General features: G+C 49.2%; 1 protein-coding gene across 5 annotated transcripts in view; it reads left to right on the top strand.

The window, feature by feature from the left end:
- The window catches only part of SUN1 (Sad1 and UNC84 domain containing 1), a 52,712-nt gene that overhangs the window by 22,897 nt on the left and 14,548 nt on the right, over nucleotides 1–15,267 (top strand). For 3 of the 5 annotated variants that reach the window (XM_081255723.1, XM_081255722.1, XM_081255724.1), the window contains 11 exons: nucleotides 620–646; nucleotides 750–935; nucleotides 6,607–6,804; nucleotides 7,273–7,356; nucleotides 7,609–7,719; nucleotides 8,858–8,956; nucleotides 9,493–9,586; nucleotides 10,163–10,221; nucleotides 10,371–10,516; nucleotides 11,393–11,569; nucleotides 14,565–14,651. In XM_081255723.1, the coding sequence (XP_081111849.1) occupies nucleotides 620–646; nucleotides 750–935; nucleotides 6,607–6,804; nucleotides 7,273–7,356; nucleotides 7,609–7,719; nucleotides 8,858–8,956; nucleotides 9,493–9,586; nucleotides 10,163–10,221; nucleotides 10,371–10,516; nucleotides 11,393–11,569; nucleotides 14,565–14,651 (1,268 nt within the window). The remainder of the gene's footprint in view (nucleotides 1–619; nucleotides 647–749; nucleotides 936–6,606; nucleotides 6,805–7,272; nucleotides 7,357–7,608; nucleotides 7,720–8,857; nucleotides 8,957–9,492; nucleotides 9,587–10,162; nucleotides 10,222–10,370; nucleotides 10,517–11,392; nucleotides 11,570–14,564; nucleotides 14,652–15,267) is intronic. The other 2 variants (XM_081255725.1, XM_081255726.1) reach the window with 2 other exon arrangements.

The following is a 15,267-nucleotide window of genomic DNA, read 5'->3' as shown; positions in this document are numbered from 1 at the left end:
CATTGGAAAGCATCTAGTGTAGACGAATTGACCCTAGGAAACGATGTGGCTTGTGACCTGGATTGACTAAGGCAGCAGCGTGACCCCAGTCCTCCCTGTGGAGGACTTGATGGCCACAGGGGCCATGGCTTCGAGGGGCCACAAAGCTGCTTGTGTCCACTTGATGTTCCGGTTGGCCCTTCTGAGAAGAATCAAAGATTAGATTAGTTCCAGAAATCTTATGTGCTGATTTGGGAAGCCCTGGAGTTCGTATTCTGTTTTGCTCACTAGCAAAGTAGCTCCCGGGCAGCAGAGGAGGCGAGTGTGCTGGTGCTGAGGTTCCTGCCTGTTCTTCTGTGCACAGCATGGGTGTGTGTGTGTAGACAGTGTGAGAGGGCGTGAGAACAGAGTGTGTGGGAAGGTATTTTCTCCAGAGATGTACTTTCACCTGGAATTGAAAGCAAGCATCTGCATATACCTGGAGAAATTGCTGTTAATTCTTGGTGTTGTAGGAAGTCAATCTTGACCCGTGCCGTGATGCTGATTTATTAACCACTGTAACCTTTACTTTTGAGTTTGTGTATTTTGTTCTGTTTTGATCATTTGAGCTCAACAGCAAAAATATGTGTGTGTTTTTTAGGTCTTGACGATGACGGAGAACTTAAAGGTAATTTCCTCCTTTTCTTCCCCACGTTTTTCAAGATGGAGGCTTTAGTTAGGTGTTTGCAGATTGTAATAAGCAGGTTCCATCTCCTTTTTGCAAACTTCAGGTGGAACTAAAGCTGCCATTCAGGGAAACGGCAGTGTGGCCGCAGGGGCCGTAGAAGCAGCGGGGAGCAACGGCTACACCTGCAGCGACTGCAGCCTCCTTGCCGAGCGCAAAGGCGCGCTCACCACGTACTCTGCCGCCCGTGGCCCGGCCTCAAGGATTTACTCAAGGGATAGGAGTCAAAAACGTAAGTCTTGCTCTTTTAAAAGTTAGAAAAAGAGTTAGCGTCCAAATATTAGATATTTCCTTTTCTTTTCATCAACCTTGTCTTATAGGCCTCAGTGTCTGCACTGTTTCTACTGTAGCCTCGAACTCAAAGTTATCCTTTAAAAGTTTAAGAGATGCACCAAAAATTAGCTCTGTTCCTACTCTCTCAACTTACATTTGATGTGGTTGGTCTTTTTGTACCTGGGAGTGTTTGGAATTCCATAAATTTGAACTTGGAGTAAGCAGGAGAAACCTCGTCCTGAACTGGACCTGTGGGCTGTGCGGTCACCTGCAGACGCTCCTTCTTTTCCTGGGAGCGCAGACTCCAGGTGCCCAGGGAGTCAGGGTGGGAGGCGGTGATGCTTGAGGCAGGGACGCGTTCTCTCTGGTCTCTGTTGTGGGTGAGAGTCCGTGACCGCAGGGGCAGCTTACCGGGAGTGTGCAGGTTCTGGGGGGCACGTGGCACACCAGCCTTGTTTGGGAGGGCGGCAGGCATGGTGGAAGGTCTCGCGGGGCAACCTTGGCCCTGCTGACCAGCAGAGGAGGCCCTTGGGACCCCGGTGCGCCTGCTTGAGCACAGAGGGCCTGGGCCTGGCCATGTTCCCAGCTCTGATCAACACCTGGGCCAGACTGAGTCGGCCTCGCTGCTGGGCCCCTGGGGAGAGCACAGCTACAGAGGCCCTTCTGGGGGCCATCGTGTGACTGATGTGCCCCTCCAGGCTTGGGGCTCCGCGACTGCTGTGATCACTGTTCGCCTTAAGGGAGCACATAGGGAGGCTGGGAGTCCTCGACTTGAAACATGCGTCGCCTTGTTTCCAAGCCCTTGGTACCTCGTCTGTTTAATCTGAGCACTGGAGTGCTTGGCAGAGCCAGAGGACATGCTCGGGCAGGTGGACAGGGTCTGGACAGGACAGTGCAGGAGGGCGGGGCGCTGTCTGTCCACTCCCCGTGTTCCTGGCTGTGCCCTGCGCACGAGGGTGCCCAGTTCATACTTCTCAAATGATGATCTTGACATGAAGGATGGTACCTGGACTGACAGTTATTTCTATGTCGGCATCTCATCCTTGTGGCTAGACCTTCTGGTTCTGGCTGCTGTAGTGTTACCGACCTCCTTAGCGTTAACAGAGCAATGTGGGAACACAGTGAGGGAAAGGGGGTGGCAGAGTCAACATGAGGGTTTCCTCTGTAACGGTTTCTGGGTCGTATGGGTGCTGTGGAGACCAGCATCGCTGAGCACTCACTCTGCCCCAGGGCTCTGTACGCATGACCTCGCTGACCCTCACAGCAGCCCTGCTGGACGGTTGTCACCTTCATTGTACAGACTGGTAAACTGAGGTTCAGCCAGCTTCAGACACTTGCTGGTAAGTGATGGAGCTTGGACCTGGCCCCAGGCGTCTGGTCTGCAGGGCGCCCTCCCCGAGACGCCGTGTCCTCTGAGTGCTGTCCCAGGGCCGGGACTCCGCACCTGACATGCCGTGTATTGGGTTTTGAGGCTGCGTTTTTTTTTTTTTTTTTTTTTTTTTTGCTGTACGCGGGCCTCTCACTGTTGTGGCCTCTCCCGTTGCGGAGCACAGGTTCTGGGCGTGCAGGCTCAGCGGCCATGGCTCACGGGCCCAGCCGCTCCGTGGCATGTGGGATCTTCCCAGACCGGGGCACGAACCCGTGTCCCCTGCATCGGCAGGCGGACTCTCAACCACTGCGCCACCAGGGAAGCCCGAGGCTGCGTTTTGAAGTGTGCCGTTGCTGAGTTGAGCGTAACTCCTTTCTCGGTAAAAGCACGTTCCACAAACGGTGCCTGGTGGGGTCTTGGTGCTCGCAGGTCGCCGCCCGTCTGTGGCCGTGTTTGCTGCTCTCTCCCAGCCACGTCTGCGTCACCAACAATGCAGCCACTTGTTCTGACAGCGTGGAGGATGGTGGGCCTGAGCCCAGCTGTGTGGTTGCTGTGTCTTGAGAGGGAAGGTCAGCCGTGGTAGCTTTGGTGGCAGCTTCTGGAAACTCATCCCACTTCCTGCTTAAATCAGTCTTGAGTATTTTGGCGGAGTAAACAAGTTACTATACTGTTATTTGCTTTGGGCTTCTATTCTGATCATGCCCCTTGCTCTTTTAGATGATAGCAGTGGTTTGTAGAGCCAATGCTAATTTATTACCTTTGAAAAAAATTGTTTCTAATTATTTGAGTAAAACATTTATCAAAGAACTTTTGAAAACCACAGAAGTGTGCAAGGAAGAAAATTAAAATCACCCGTAACCTACACCCAGAGGCTTTTCACTCTTACTGCATGGTTGAGGTTACACCGCATGGATTTGTTACATGGGCTTATTTACTCAAAACGTGGGTATCTCTTCACAGTCATAGGTTAACCCCCACCCCACATTTCCTTTCTTTTTGTTCTTTTTCTTATATTCTCACTGTGGAATCTTTAAACCTTTAAATTTATCTATTTATTTAATAGATGAATTAAGTCTCCCCTTGTCCCTCCCCAGTCCCTGTCTGGTTTCCCTTCTGGAGGGAGCTGCAGCTAATCCCGTTCACTGTGGGTTCTCCTGCCTTTTTAATGAGGTGAAAGTCATGTAACATGAAATTAACCGACTGTTTTAAAGTGTGCGATCCACTGGTATTTCTCAGTGTTGTGTAAGCACCGCCTGAATTTTGCTTTCATGTTCCTACAGAAACATGGAGTGTGTTTTTGTCTTTGTCTTTACTTCAAATACATGGTTTTGTAACTTTTTTCATTTTAAATGGTAATTGCGATGAACTTCATTCTTTTTGATGCCTATCTAATATTGCATTTATGGTTGTATCGAAATTTGTTTAGTCAGTGTCTAGGTGGACATTCAGGCTTTCTTGTTTGTACACTTTTAAAAGCAGTGTTTTCTTTGGGTGTATTTGTGTATGTGCACATATCTTTGGGGTAGGCAGGACACAGGTAGCATAGGTACATTAAACATCATTCATCCTGCCTGAGCCATGTAGTTTCTGATTCTGAAACATTTTGAGGTTCAGGTTGAGTGCATTGTTGACAAAACGTGATTTTCTGGGCCACATCAGAAAGGCTTTAAAAGCCTTCCATGTGTTTTCCCTGGGACATCGAACAGTGCTCACCAAAGCAAGGTGCTGATAGGACGCGTGCAGATGAACAGATTCAGTACTCCTGTGAGGATTGGCATCTGTGTGAGAAACCTGTAGGGGCTGGAGACCCGGCTCTGCCAAAAGGCGCTCCTACGTGGGCCAGTGCGCCTCGGGCCTCCCTGGCCCCTGGACTAACCGCACAGAAGGACCCAGGGAATTGGAATCTGAAAACACACACTTGTGTGTTTTTTCTCTTGCCTAAGGCAATGCTTGCGTCCCCCACTAGAAGGTGTAAACTAACTTAGAAAAGATAGGTCTGAATGAATGAATGAATGGGTGAATGAAAAATCATTCCTTTGAAACTTTGTCAGTTGTCTTGGTTGCTTTGAGCAGAATTTTGCTAATTGAATCAGCCTCAGTCTTTAGAGAAGTAAGGACGGAAACGTCTGCTGCTTCCGGGAGAGGGACAGGCCAACTTGGCTGACTTCGGGGTCGGACGGCTGTGACTGCCGAGCAGCCAAGGCTGAAGTGGATGGCGTGACACGGCTGCGGCTCGGCCTCTGAGCTGAGCAGCTGAAATACTACTGACTGGCTTTAAGGAGGAGCAGCTCCGATGGAGCCCGTCCTCCTGAAGAAACCACAATTAGCAATGAAATATATTTTAAAAAGTGTTCCACCCAGCAGCTTCTAAATCAATACTTATCACTGCTGAGAAAAGAAGACTTTATACAATTTCAGTTTAAATAGATTCTTCCAATTGACTTCCCAAAAGACTGACCAGGATTGCCCTCTCCCTATGGCCTCGTGAGGGTCCCCATTCCATGTACTCTTGCTAAATAAGTGTTTATATTTTTGTTCTTTTAAAATGTTGCCGATTTGATGAATGAAAAATGGATTTTGGTGTCGCTGGTTGTCAGTGAGACAGATCCTGCATTACCTCTTCATGAATTTTTCTGTTTTTGTCCGACCTCTGTATAAAGTTCACGCTGCAGTGTAAAACAAAGAGGAGTGTGAGTGGGGTAACACAGAGTTGGCCCTGACACTCGGGGGCTCCTGGCCCCAGGTTTACATTTGTTTTGGTTCAGGGCTCCAGTTCCCAGATAGTCTACTCCTTTATTCAGGCTGTCTGGTGGTGGTGGGGGAGAAGCTCTGATTTTATTTCTTCTGCAATCACTGCAGCTCAGACCTCTCCAGTCCCCGCTGGCCTCACGCATGTACCCTGAACTCAGGGAGCTGAGCTGGGGGTGAGTGGACAGGCTGGGTATTTGTGCTTTTGGGCACGCCGGCAAGCAGCCCCGTCTGTAGGCTGTCCCATGGAGTCAGTGTGCAGGAACAAGCCTCATACTTCAGCTGCCACTCAGTGAAGAAACTTTTTTTTAAAACATCTTTATTGGAGTATAATTGCTTTACAACGTTGTGTTAGTTCCTGCCATATAACAAAGTGAATCAGTTATATGTATACATATATCCCTATATCCCCTCCCTCTTGCGTCTCCCTCCCACCCTCCCTGTCCCACTCCTTTAGGTGGTCACAAAGCACCGAGCTGATCTCCCTGTGTATGCGGCTGCTTCCCACGAGCTGTCTATTTTACGTTTGGTAGTGTAGGTATGTCCAAGCCACTCTCTCACTTTGTCCCAGCTTACCCTTCCCCCTCCCCATATCCTCAAGTCCATTCTCTACATCTGCATCTTTATTCCTGTCCTGTCCTGCCCCTAGGTTCACGAGAACCTTTTTTTTTTTTTTTAGATTCCATATATGTGTTAGGATATGGTATTTGTTTTTCTCTTTCTGACTTACTTTACTCTGTATGACAGACTCTAGGTTCATCCACCTCACTACAAATAACTCAGTTTCTAGAAACTCTTTTTTAAGAATAAAAATTTCTAGCCACTGTGATTTGCAGACTGTCCCCCTGCACATTGTAGGTTATAGAGGTCGCACTGTCTGTCCTGATGCTCCAGGTGCTGAGGAAAAGGAGCCGAGGATGGCCAGGCAACTTTGGCAAGACGTTCCATAGTTTACTGAGCCTCAGGTGGCCATGTCGGGTGTCTCTGTGTACCCTGCTGCACGTGCTGTAGCGGACGTCCTTGAAAGTGCTGCTTCTTGCTGACAGGTCTTCTCGATCGAGGCTGGGAACACAGTGGGATTGCTGGGCCGGAGGTCAGGGAAGAGAAGTCGTTTGCCAGTTTCTAGAGATGGTAGCGTGTGTGTACACAGCATTGGGGTGAAGTGACCTCCGACTGGCTGTTTTGTGGAAGACGGCCTGTGGGAGAGGTGTGGTGCTGCTGGTGCTCCAGGATGGGGCTGGTCTGCATCTCGGCCTGAGCGTGTGCCTCTGGTATCCATTTCAAAAAGTGGGTTCCAGGGAATTCCCTGGCCATCCAGTGGTTAAGACCCCACACTTTCACTGCCCGGGCTTATTAGGTTCAGCCCCTGGTTGGGGAACTAAGACCCTGCAAGCCGCGAGGCACAGCCGAAAAAAAAGTGGGTTCCACTTTGCCCAAAGTGAGTAATCGGGCTCTGGCGTAGCAGGGAGCGCATGCTGCGGGAGGAGTAACTGTGTCCACGGTTTCTCACTAGGCCGCGCCGCTCGCTGCAGGGACAGCGTCTTGTCGCTGGTCACGCGCACCTGGGCGTCCTTCCCTTCGTTCTTAGTTCAGCTCTTCCAAGTGGCTTTAATGAAGCTCAATTATGAAACAGAAAATTACAAATTGAAAAGTTATGAAACAAAAGATCGCGAATCAAAAAGCTGTGAGTCAAAAAGCCATGAATCAAAAGGTATTTAAATACTTTCTTCCTCCTTTTTCCACCAAATAGAGCTTTTAAGGTGGAGAAAACGCTCTTTTCCCCACGTGGCGCTTCGCTCACGCCCTCTCCTCGCGTCGTTTGCGGCCTCTCTCTCTTGCGGCCTTGCTGTGCATCTCTCTCCCTGTTCTCTGTGCAGTTCTGGATGTTTCCTGGAAGTTGATCAGGGTTTAAACATTAAATAAAAAGTTAATACACTCATCTTCTTATTCTTACGACCCTTTTTAAAGCAAAAAATTTATCTGACTGGCATTTAGAATGATGTTTCAAAAATGTTTGAAGCGGGCTCATCCCGTGTGGTGGTTGGGGCATGCCCCGGGCTGGCGGGACTTGATGATGTTTCCTGAGCGAGGCGGTTACCTCGCCCCCGGCCTACACCCCACCCCGGCCACTCTGCAGAGCCCCTGCCCCGGGCTCAGGCCCCTCTCACCTGTGTTGCAGCTCATTCCAGTCACTGTGAGAGGATGAATGTGACAGAGCCCCCCGGCGAGGACGGCCACCTCCGTGCAAACGGGGCGTCGCTGTGTAAGTATGGCTCGGCCGCACCTGTGCCATCCTTTTAGGCCGTCCTGGGGCCCCACTGGTTAGGACGGGGCCAGGGCTCTTGCTGCCCCCCTTCACACCAGGAGCCTACAGCCACCAGGGGGCACTGGCTGGGATTTTGGTTTTTCATAATTGAGTTTCCTAGTTTTTTCAAACTGCCGTTGCTGCACACCATTGAGATTGATAGGGTTTGCCCGTTCATCTGTCCAATTAACTGCTTGTCCCACCCCACAGGCGATGACTGTAAGGGGAGGAAGCACCTGGAAACACACACCGCCACCTGCTTGCAGCCCTCACGGCCAGGAGGGCTGGCAGGGACCGTGGGGCTCGCCTTGTCCCATGCAGGTTGTCTCTCGCGCTTTTGTGTTTTGTTTCTGTCGTGTTTTCGCAAATGCTCCTTGTTCATTGTTTCTCTGTGTTTGGAATTCAGGTGTTCAGTAAAAACAGGAAAATAATAACTGTCTTAAAATATGGAGAATATTGCTCTTGAAAAGCTTCTTTGTAAGTGTATTTAGTATAAATTAAGCGTATGGGAAGTAACGTATTTGAGGTGAAGTGAACAGTTTAGAAGAAGCTATGTCCTGCATGGGGTACAGTCGGCCCACGCCCGGGAAACGGGCCGCGTCCTGAGCCTGTGCAGCCGGGGTGCTATGGAGAAATCCAGTTTGTACCTGTCAGTGTCTTGCCGAGGGGTGCCTTTATAGCAGCTTTTTTTAAAAGCTGAACTTCAAAATTTGTTGTCTCTTAACTGTTAATGAATAAACATAAAGCAATAGATAAAAAAAAAATCCTCTTACACCATGTTTCTTTGCACTCAGCCGTGCTGGAATTGCTTAATGTTTTCAGGAGTCAACACGCAAATGCTGGTGTGGGTGTATTACTTCCAGCAGTCACTGTTAAAAAATGAAAACAATTGATTTCACGAGCAGTTTTCTGCTTTATATAATGTGTGACGTTCGGTATAAAGTTAATTGTGTTGTATTTTGTCATCCAGTGGGACTACCGGTTATAATTCCAAAATACTTTTTCACCGGGCTGTAGGAAGATTTTCATCTTGCTGTTTGTGTAACCCTTGTCTCATCCAGAGCATGTTAACTGCTGGTGTCCGTGGAATCTTACTTGCTTTAAACGATTGCGCTGTCTTTCCAATACCCATTCTGCCGGCAGCAGCTGTGCACACGTGCAGGGCAGCTGCCAGCCAGCCCCCGCGGGTTTATAGGAAATGTCTGCATTTTGCATCCTATGTGTCGATAGGCAGAAGCGAGTGAAAACTGTTCAGACACAGAGCAGGGTTTTAATAAGTTAGCTTCAGCATCTTGCTTGGACTTCAAGTAGTCGATTGTTTTTCTTGAGGAGAGACTCTTGACTGTCGGATGTGAGAGGATTTTGGTACAGTGCCACAAGGTGGGTGTCTCTTGCCGTGTCAGGACGGTGGGGCTGGTGTTTGAAGGTGCCCCTCCCGCCCACATCTTCTCCGGCACAGGTCACTTCTCGGTGCAGGCGCTGCGTGAGGTCGGAACCACGGGAGGGTTTGTGTCCAGGACGGTGTCAACGGTGCTGTGGTTGGCAGTGGCCGCTCCAGGTGGTTATTTTGGCTTTCCATGTTAGCGTTCGCTCCTAGGCTATTGGCAGTTAAGCACCTGCAGTAAACTGTTCACCTAACCAAGTAAACATTTCATTTTCGGTTTACATGCTTTGATCCTTGATGTAACGTGTTCCATCCTTTATTACTTAGAAATGCTAACATACTGTGCTTTTGGCTGCATGGCATTCATTGTTTCTCCAGTGTATTGGGCGCTGTTGTAAGTCTAGCTGCTTGGTTTTACTGTACTTGAGAACGCATGGGTTTGGTGTTTACTCTTTTGTATCTTGTCTTGTGTATGATATATTGCTTTGTGGCTTATTTACGTTCCTGTGTTTTGAGTTATGGATATTCCTGCTGTGATGACTAAGCATTGTCCGAATATACTTCATCCCTAACTTCATCTTAATATACTTTCAAAGCATCTGTTAGTATATTTCCTTATGCTACTAGCTTGGCCTTCACAAAACCAGTCCATTAGGAGTTTCGTTTTCCTAAGAACATTTCCTTAGAATGTTTGGTGTTTTCTCTTTTAGGGAAGGCAGCATCTGAAGTATTCTGGTGGCTTGGGATTGGATGGTACCAGTTCGTTACTTTGGTTTCTTGGCTGAATGTGTTTCTTCTTACAAGGTAAGGAAACTGATATCATGTCAGCTTGGTGTTTTAAAGAACTGATTTTGTGCTAATTTCATGGTATCATTTGATTTAATCATGTTATGTTTTGCAAAGTGCTTTCATATTCTTAATTTTTCAAACCACTCCTGTGAGAAAGGAAAGGCAGGTGTCATCCTTGAAGAAAACCGGAGTGTGCAGAGTTTAAGTGACGTGTCCAAGATTACGCAGCTGGGAGGGTGTGCTCGGGGCTAGACCTGGACCCTCTGGTGCACTTGCCCCAGCACCAGGTGGCCTCAGTGGGTCAATGACCAAGGTCCTTAAGTGCCCTCCTGTGCACCCAGCCCGGCGTGTTGGCAGTTACTGACCTGCTGGGTTGTTCACCTGGGCCTGGGAGACAGCACCGTGTGGCCAGGGTTTCCTTCAGGCAGCCACTTACCTTGTAGATAAAACTCACTGCGTTTCTCAGCCTGTGACTTCCACCTTAAATTAAGGAGGGGGTATTTTGTATAAAATTATCTAGAGAGGTCATATAGAATGGTGAGCCCTGCCTTTTACTTTTTCCAAGTTAAATGTTTTTCTTTTTATTCCTAGGTGCCTTCAGAATATTTGCAAGTTTTTAATCTTGCTCATTCCACTATTACTTTTACTAGGTAAGTAAAATTTTACTTTGTTACCTAAGATGACTAATATGTACACATGCGTATATATGTAAATCAGTGAAAGAATTGAACATTTAAGTACACCTTTTGAAAAGCACTGTATGTACATGTGTATACAGTTGCTTTTTCTCTCCTTCAAGGTGCAAGTATTTCATTATGGGGCCAGGGTGATGTCCTTTCACTCCTGCCTATGTTAAACTGGATGCACAGCCACAGAGCACAGAGGGCGGATGACCCCAGGACCACGCTCACACCCGACACTTCCCACCCAAACCAGCCCCTGCAGGTAATCAGTTAGGATGTGCTGTTCCCTGGCGTTGCCAATCTGTGTTCTCCAGCGTAAGTTTCCGTACTACTTGTAAACTACAAGGTAGTTCATTTGGGCACTCTGTTTTAGAAAATATTTTAAAACGTCAAATAAGCGTATCTTACAGCTCCTTAAATGTTGCAAAACAATTCAAGTAATGCATACAGGCACACCTCAGAGATACTGCATGTTCAGCTCCAGTACCATACGAATTTTTTGGTTTCCTGGTGCACATAAAAGTTATCTTTACAGTGTACTATAGTCTGTTAAGTGTGCAATAGCATTATGTCTAAAAAAAAGTGTACAGACCTTTATTGAAAATACTTTATTGCTAAAAAATGCTAACCATCATCTGAGCCTTTAATGAGTTGTAATGTTTTTGCTGGTGGAGGGTTTGAAATATTTTGAGAATCACCGAAGTGTGACACAGACACACAAAACGAGCAGATGCTGTTGGGGAGATGCAAGGACAGACTCGCTGGACGCAGGGTCCCCACAGGCCTTCACTTGTGAACAGTGCAGTGTCTGCGAAGTGCAGTAGAGCGAGGGGTGCCTGTATTTCAAGCAGTCTCATTATTTAGTTCATTTTCATTAAAAAAAAGAAAGTTTTCATTACTTTGGAAAATACAGAAAGCATAAAGAAGAAAATAAAAACCACCCATAGTCTGCCACGTAAAGGAAATCACTAATGACGAACATTTTCACGTCTTTTCCTTTGGGGGTGTGTGTGTGTGTTGTAGTTGACGTTTTCCTGTAATGCTCTGTTTTGTTGTTTCGACTTACCCTGTACTGTACTCTCCTTTGCCAGGTTGACCTTCTCATTTGTGTCACCTCTGGAACCTCTTACTGTTTCAGGTTGGCGATGAGGTTTTCCACTGGCATCGGATGAGTGAAGTGGAAAGGCAGGTGGCTGCATTGTCGGGACAGTGTCACAGCCATGACAAGAAGCTTGGAGAGTTGTCAACCTTGCTCCAGAAACTGCAGGCGCGGGTGGACCAGGCGGATGGCAGCAACGAGGGGGTGTCGCCCCCGGTGAGGGGCGTGGTGGGGGCAGCGTCTCAAGGGGGCTGGCGCTGGTGGGCGTGGGGCTCCCAGGTGATGCCACCGTGGAGTTCTCGGGTGTTGTGTTTTCCTTTTGGGGGCAAGGAATAGGAGGGCCCTGCAGTGAGAGGTGGCCGCATGGATGGCAGTGTGGGTTCCTGGCCTGCAGTGGCGGGGAGCTGCAGTAGGTGCCCCCAGAGGAGATGCCACGTCTGAGGCCAGGGTAGGGGGTGGGGTGCACCCTGGGAGCAGGCAGGGTTGGGGGAGGGGGTGGAGGCGTGTGGGTGACGCCCAAGAGTGAGGTCAGGCTGCGGCGGGACAGACGGGTGTCCCTAGCCTGCGTTTTAATTGGTGAATGGATTGAACACAATTCGATGAAATTTTTCTGGCACTGAACTGAGAAGCTCAAATTTGTGATTTAAAATATCTCAAGATCATGAAATAGTTAAGTAGCTACTATTCCTTATGAAACCGTAGGCCTGTATATATGTGTTTCATTTATTTGGTTCTCAAGGAAAGGCTTGTCAGTCCATTTTCCTCAAAACTGATACTTATTTTCTTAAGTTCCACAATGATTTAATTTAGGTATTTTGGATTGAAATCTTTAAAATAGGCATTGCCCCTTGTCTCCACAAATGCTTTCCCCTGATCCTGTTTTCTCAGCAAAGAGCCCACTCACTACCCACCCAACTGTTCGCACTCCAACCAGATGGGACCCTCCACCCCTGATCATGCATGTCTTGTCGGCCTGCGGACCCCTCCGGGCTCCCTGTGGCCCCACCGTGCTCTCGAGCAGCCTGGCTCTGCCTGGCTTCGCCGGAGCCTGCCTCCGCTTGGGGTGGGTGCCCCTTGCCGGCTGTTTCCTGACTGGGCTCAGTGTTCCCACCCTCCTGCTCACCTGTCCCAGCATCAGCGTGCGCCCCTGTTTGTAGCTGTTGCTGGCTTAATCCACTGTGTTCTCACACCTGTTGGGGGCAGAATGTGTGAATCTTCTCGATTCTGGTCGGGTCCCTGTAACATGCTGACAGGCACTGGTTCCCAAAGTTACTAGGCATGTTCCACCTTCTCTGCATGGCCCCTGGGTGCCTGCTTGGGGTTCTCACATCCAAAGGCCACCTGGCGTCCTGCGTTGATTCCTCACTAGTTGCTTATTTTTGGCTTCTCAGCCGTAGAACTGAGATGATTTCAGTGAGATCCAGTTAACACCGTTATGAGCTTTCTGTTCCTTTTTTTTTTTTCTTTTTTTGTGCGGTACGCGGGCCTCTCACTGTTGTGGCCTCTCCCGTTGCGGAGCACAGGCTCCGGACGCACAGGCTCAGCGGCCATGGCTCACGGGTCCAGCTGCTCCGAGGCATGTGGGATCTTCCCAGACCGGGGCACAAACCCGCGTCCCCTGCATCGGCAGGTGGACTCTCAACCACTGCGCCACCAGGGAAGCCCTGTTCCTTATTTTAAAATGAGATTCGAGATGTGATGAGCTGAGTGCAGATTTAGCTCATCCTTCCCACGCTGTCCTCCACCACTTACCCCTATTCAGGTATGATTGTGACGGTGACCCTGGCAGATTGAAGCTTGGTTCTGCGGCTGCCACACACTGGTGGTCAGTGCGCTGACTACCTGTTATCCTTCCCTGAGCGGCTGGCACAGGTTTATCCCATGTGTGTCTCCAGGAGAGTGGGCCGCCTGTTGCATGTGGCTGTGCGAGTTTAAAGTAATTGACACTTAGGGACTTCCCTGGCGGTCTGGTGGTTAGGACTCGGCGCTTTCACTGCCGTGGCCCGGGTTCAATCCCTGGTCCGGGAACTAAGATCCCACAAGCCACGAGGCACGGCCCCCACACACACACAAAAAATTAACACTGAGTAACATTTAGCTTCTCTTTCAGTTGCCCCAGCCACACATCAGGTGCTCCGGGGCACATGTGTCTGCCGTGCTGGGCAGAGGCCATCCCGCTGTGCCCAGGGCCAGCGGGCTGTACAGTAGGAGACCCGGCCTGACCTTGAGGACGTGCAGCCGAGCCCAGCGGCTGACCCTCCCGCACCCCGGTGCCCTGGGGTCACCCTCCCAGCTGCCCTTCATCCCTCAGCTTTGCTTCACCTGATTTATCATCTTATATTTTTATAAGTCATTGTGGTTATATTTTGGAACAAGATGGGGTATAAATGAGTGAATGAAACTCCTGTAATAAGAGTATATAATGACTTCCTGTTTTTCTTTCTGACTGGATTTTAGTTCAGAATGTGCAGGTGTTCTTTGCTGGTGGTGTTGTCTCCTGTATGGATGTCCTTTGATTATATAGCTGGCAGAGGTTTTTCTAGACCTTCCCAGGGAGTGTATCTGATAACCTTACTACAGATTTACCTTCTAAGAATTGCTGAAGAAATGGGTGGGAATGTGCTGGACAAAGACTGTTTTCAAAGTTACTTATGTTGAGAAAGCATTATTCTCTCTCTGGCTGCTGTGCTGATCACTTGTGTCCCTGAGCCGGGGAGGAACTTGCCTGCTTGGCCGCATGATCTGAGCTTTCATCCCCTGATCAGCACTGTTCTGAGGGCTCTAGCACCGGTTCTGATGACCATTGAGATGTCACACATTTTATACGAATATGAAAGATCAAGAGGGAGTGTGAGTGGGTCCTTGGTGGTTGTGGTGTAAGTCTCTGGGTACAGCGGGTGCCTAGGGAGTGTGTGTTGAATGAATGGTAATTGCTCTGCTGTCCATGCAGGTGTTTTTGGTAATTACCAGTCTTAACGAATATTCTCCTGTGACTAGAAAAGCTGTTGGTGCCTTTTATCTTAGGGAAGGTTTCAGAGACGGAGATGAGGACGTCGCTGAGGTCGCCCCCGTGGGATGCTGTGCCCAGCTGGGACCACAGTCTCTGGCTGTTGTTGTGCTGTGTAGAAACAGCACGGCCTGACTGGCCAGGCTTGGGCTTATTTGTTGCTTAACTTTCTCTACCACTTGTTCATTCATTTTCCTTTTCAAGACCGACTACGTGACTCTCCGCCAAGAACATGAATTGCGCCTCTCCAGCCTGGAAGATATTCTTGGAAAACTGACAGAAAGATCTGAGGTATTCATGCTCTTGACCTTTCACTCGCAGCCCCAGCACCGTGATTTCCTTGATAAGTGTCAGCTGCAGTTACTGTGCTCACAGCCCCCAGCCTTTAAAGTGCTTCTTTTAGGGTGTTTGCTGCTATCCTTTATAAAACGAAAGGGAAATATTTTTTTTTTTTTTTTTTTGCTGTACGCGGGCCTCTCACTGCTGCGGCCTCTCCCGCTGCGGAGCACAGGCTCCGGACACACAGGCTCCGCGGCCATGGCTCGCGGGCCCAGCCGCTCCGCGGCATGTGGGATCCTCCGGGATAGGGGCACGAACCCGTGTCCCCTGCATCGGCAGGCGGACTCTCAACCACTGCGCCACCAGGGAAGCCCTCTTTTTTTTTTAATTAAAAAATTTTTTTCTATTTATTTATTTTTGGCTGCGTTGGGTCTTCGTTGCTGCGCGCAGGCTTTCTGTAGCTGCGGTGAGCAGGGGCTACTCTTCGTTGCGGTGCGCGGGCTTCTCACTGCAGTGGCTTCTCTTGCTGTGGAGCATGGGCTCTAGGCACGTGGGCTCAGTAGTTGTGGCTCACGGGCTCTAGAGCGCAGGCTCAGTAGTTGTGGCACACGGGCTTAGTTGCTCCGCA

This window comes from Mesoplodon bidens (assembly GCF_964165515.1).
Source record: "Mesoplodon bidens genome assembly, chromosome: 15".
Taxonomy (NCBI): domain Eukaryota; kingdom Metazoa; phylum Chordata; class Mammalia; order Artiodactyla; family Ziphiidae; genus Mesoplodon; species Mesoplodon bidens.
This window is presented reverse-complemented; position numbering and strand designations above follow the sequence as displayed.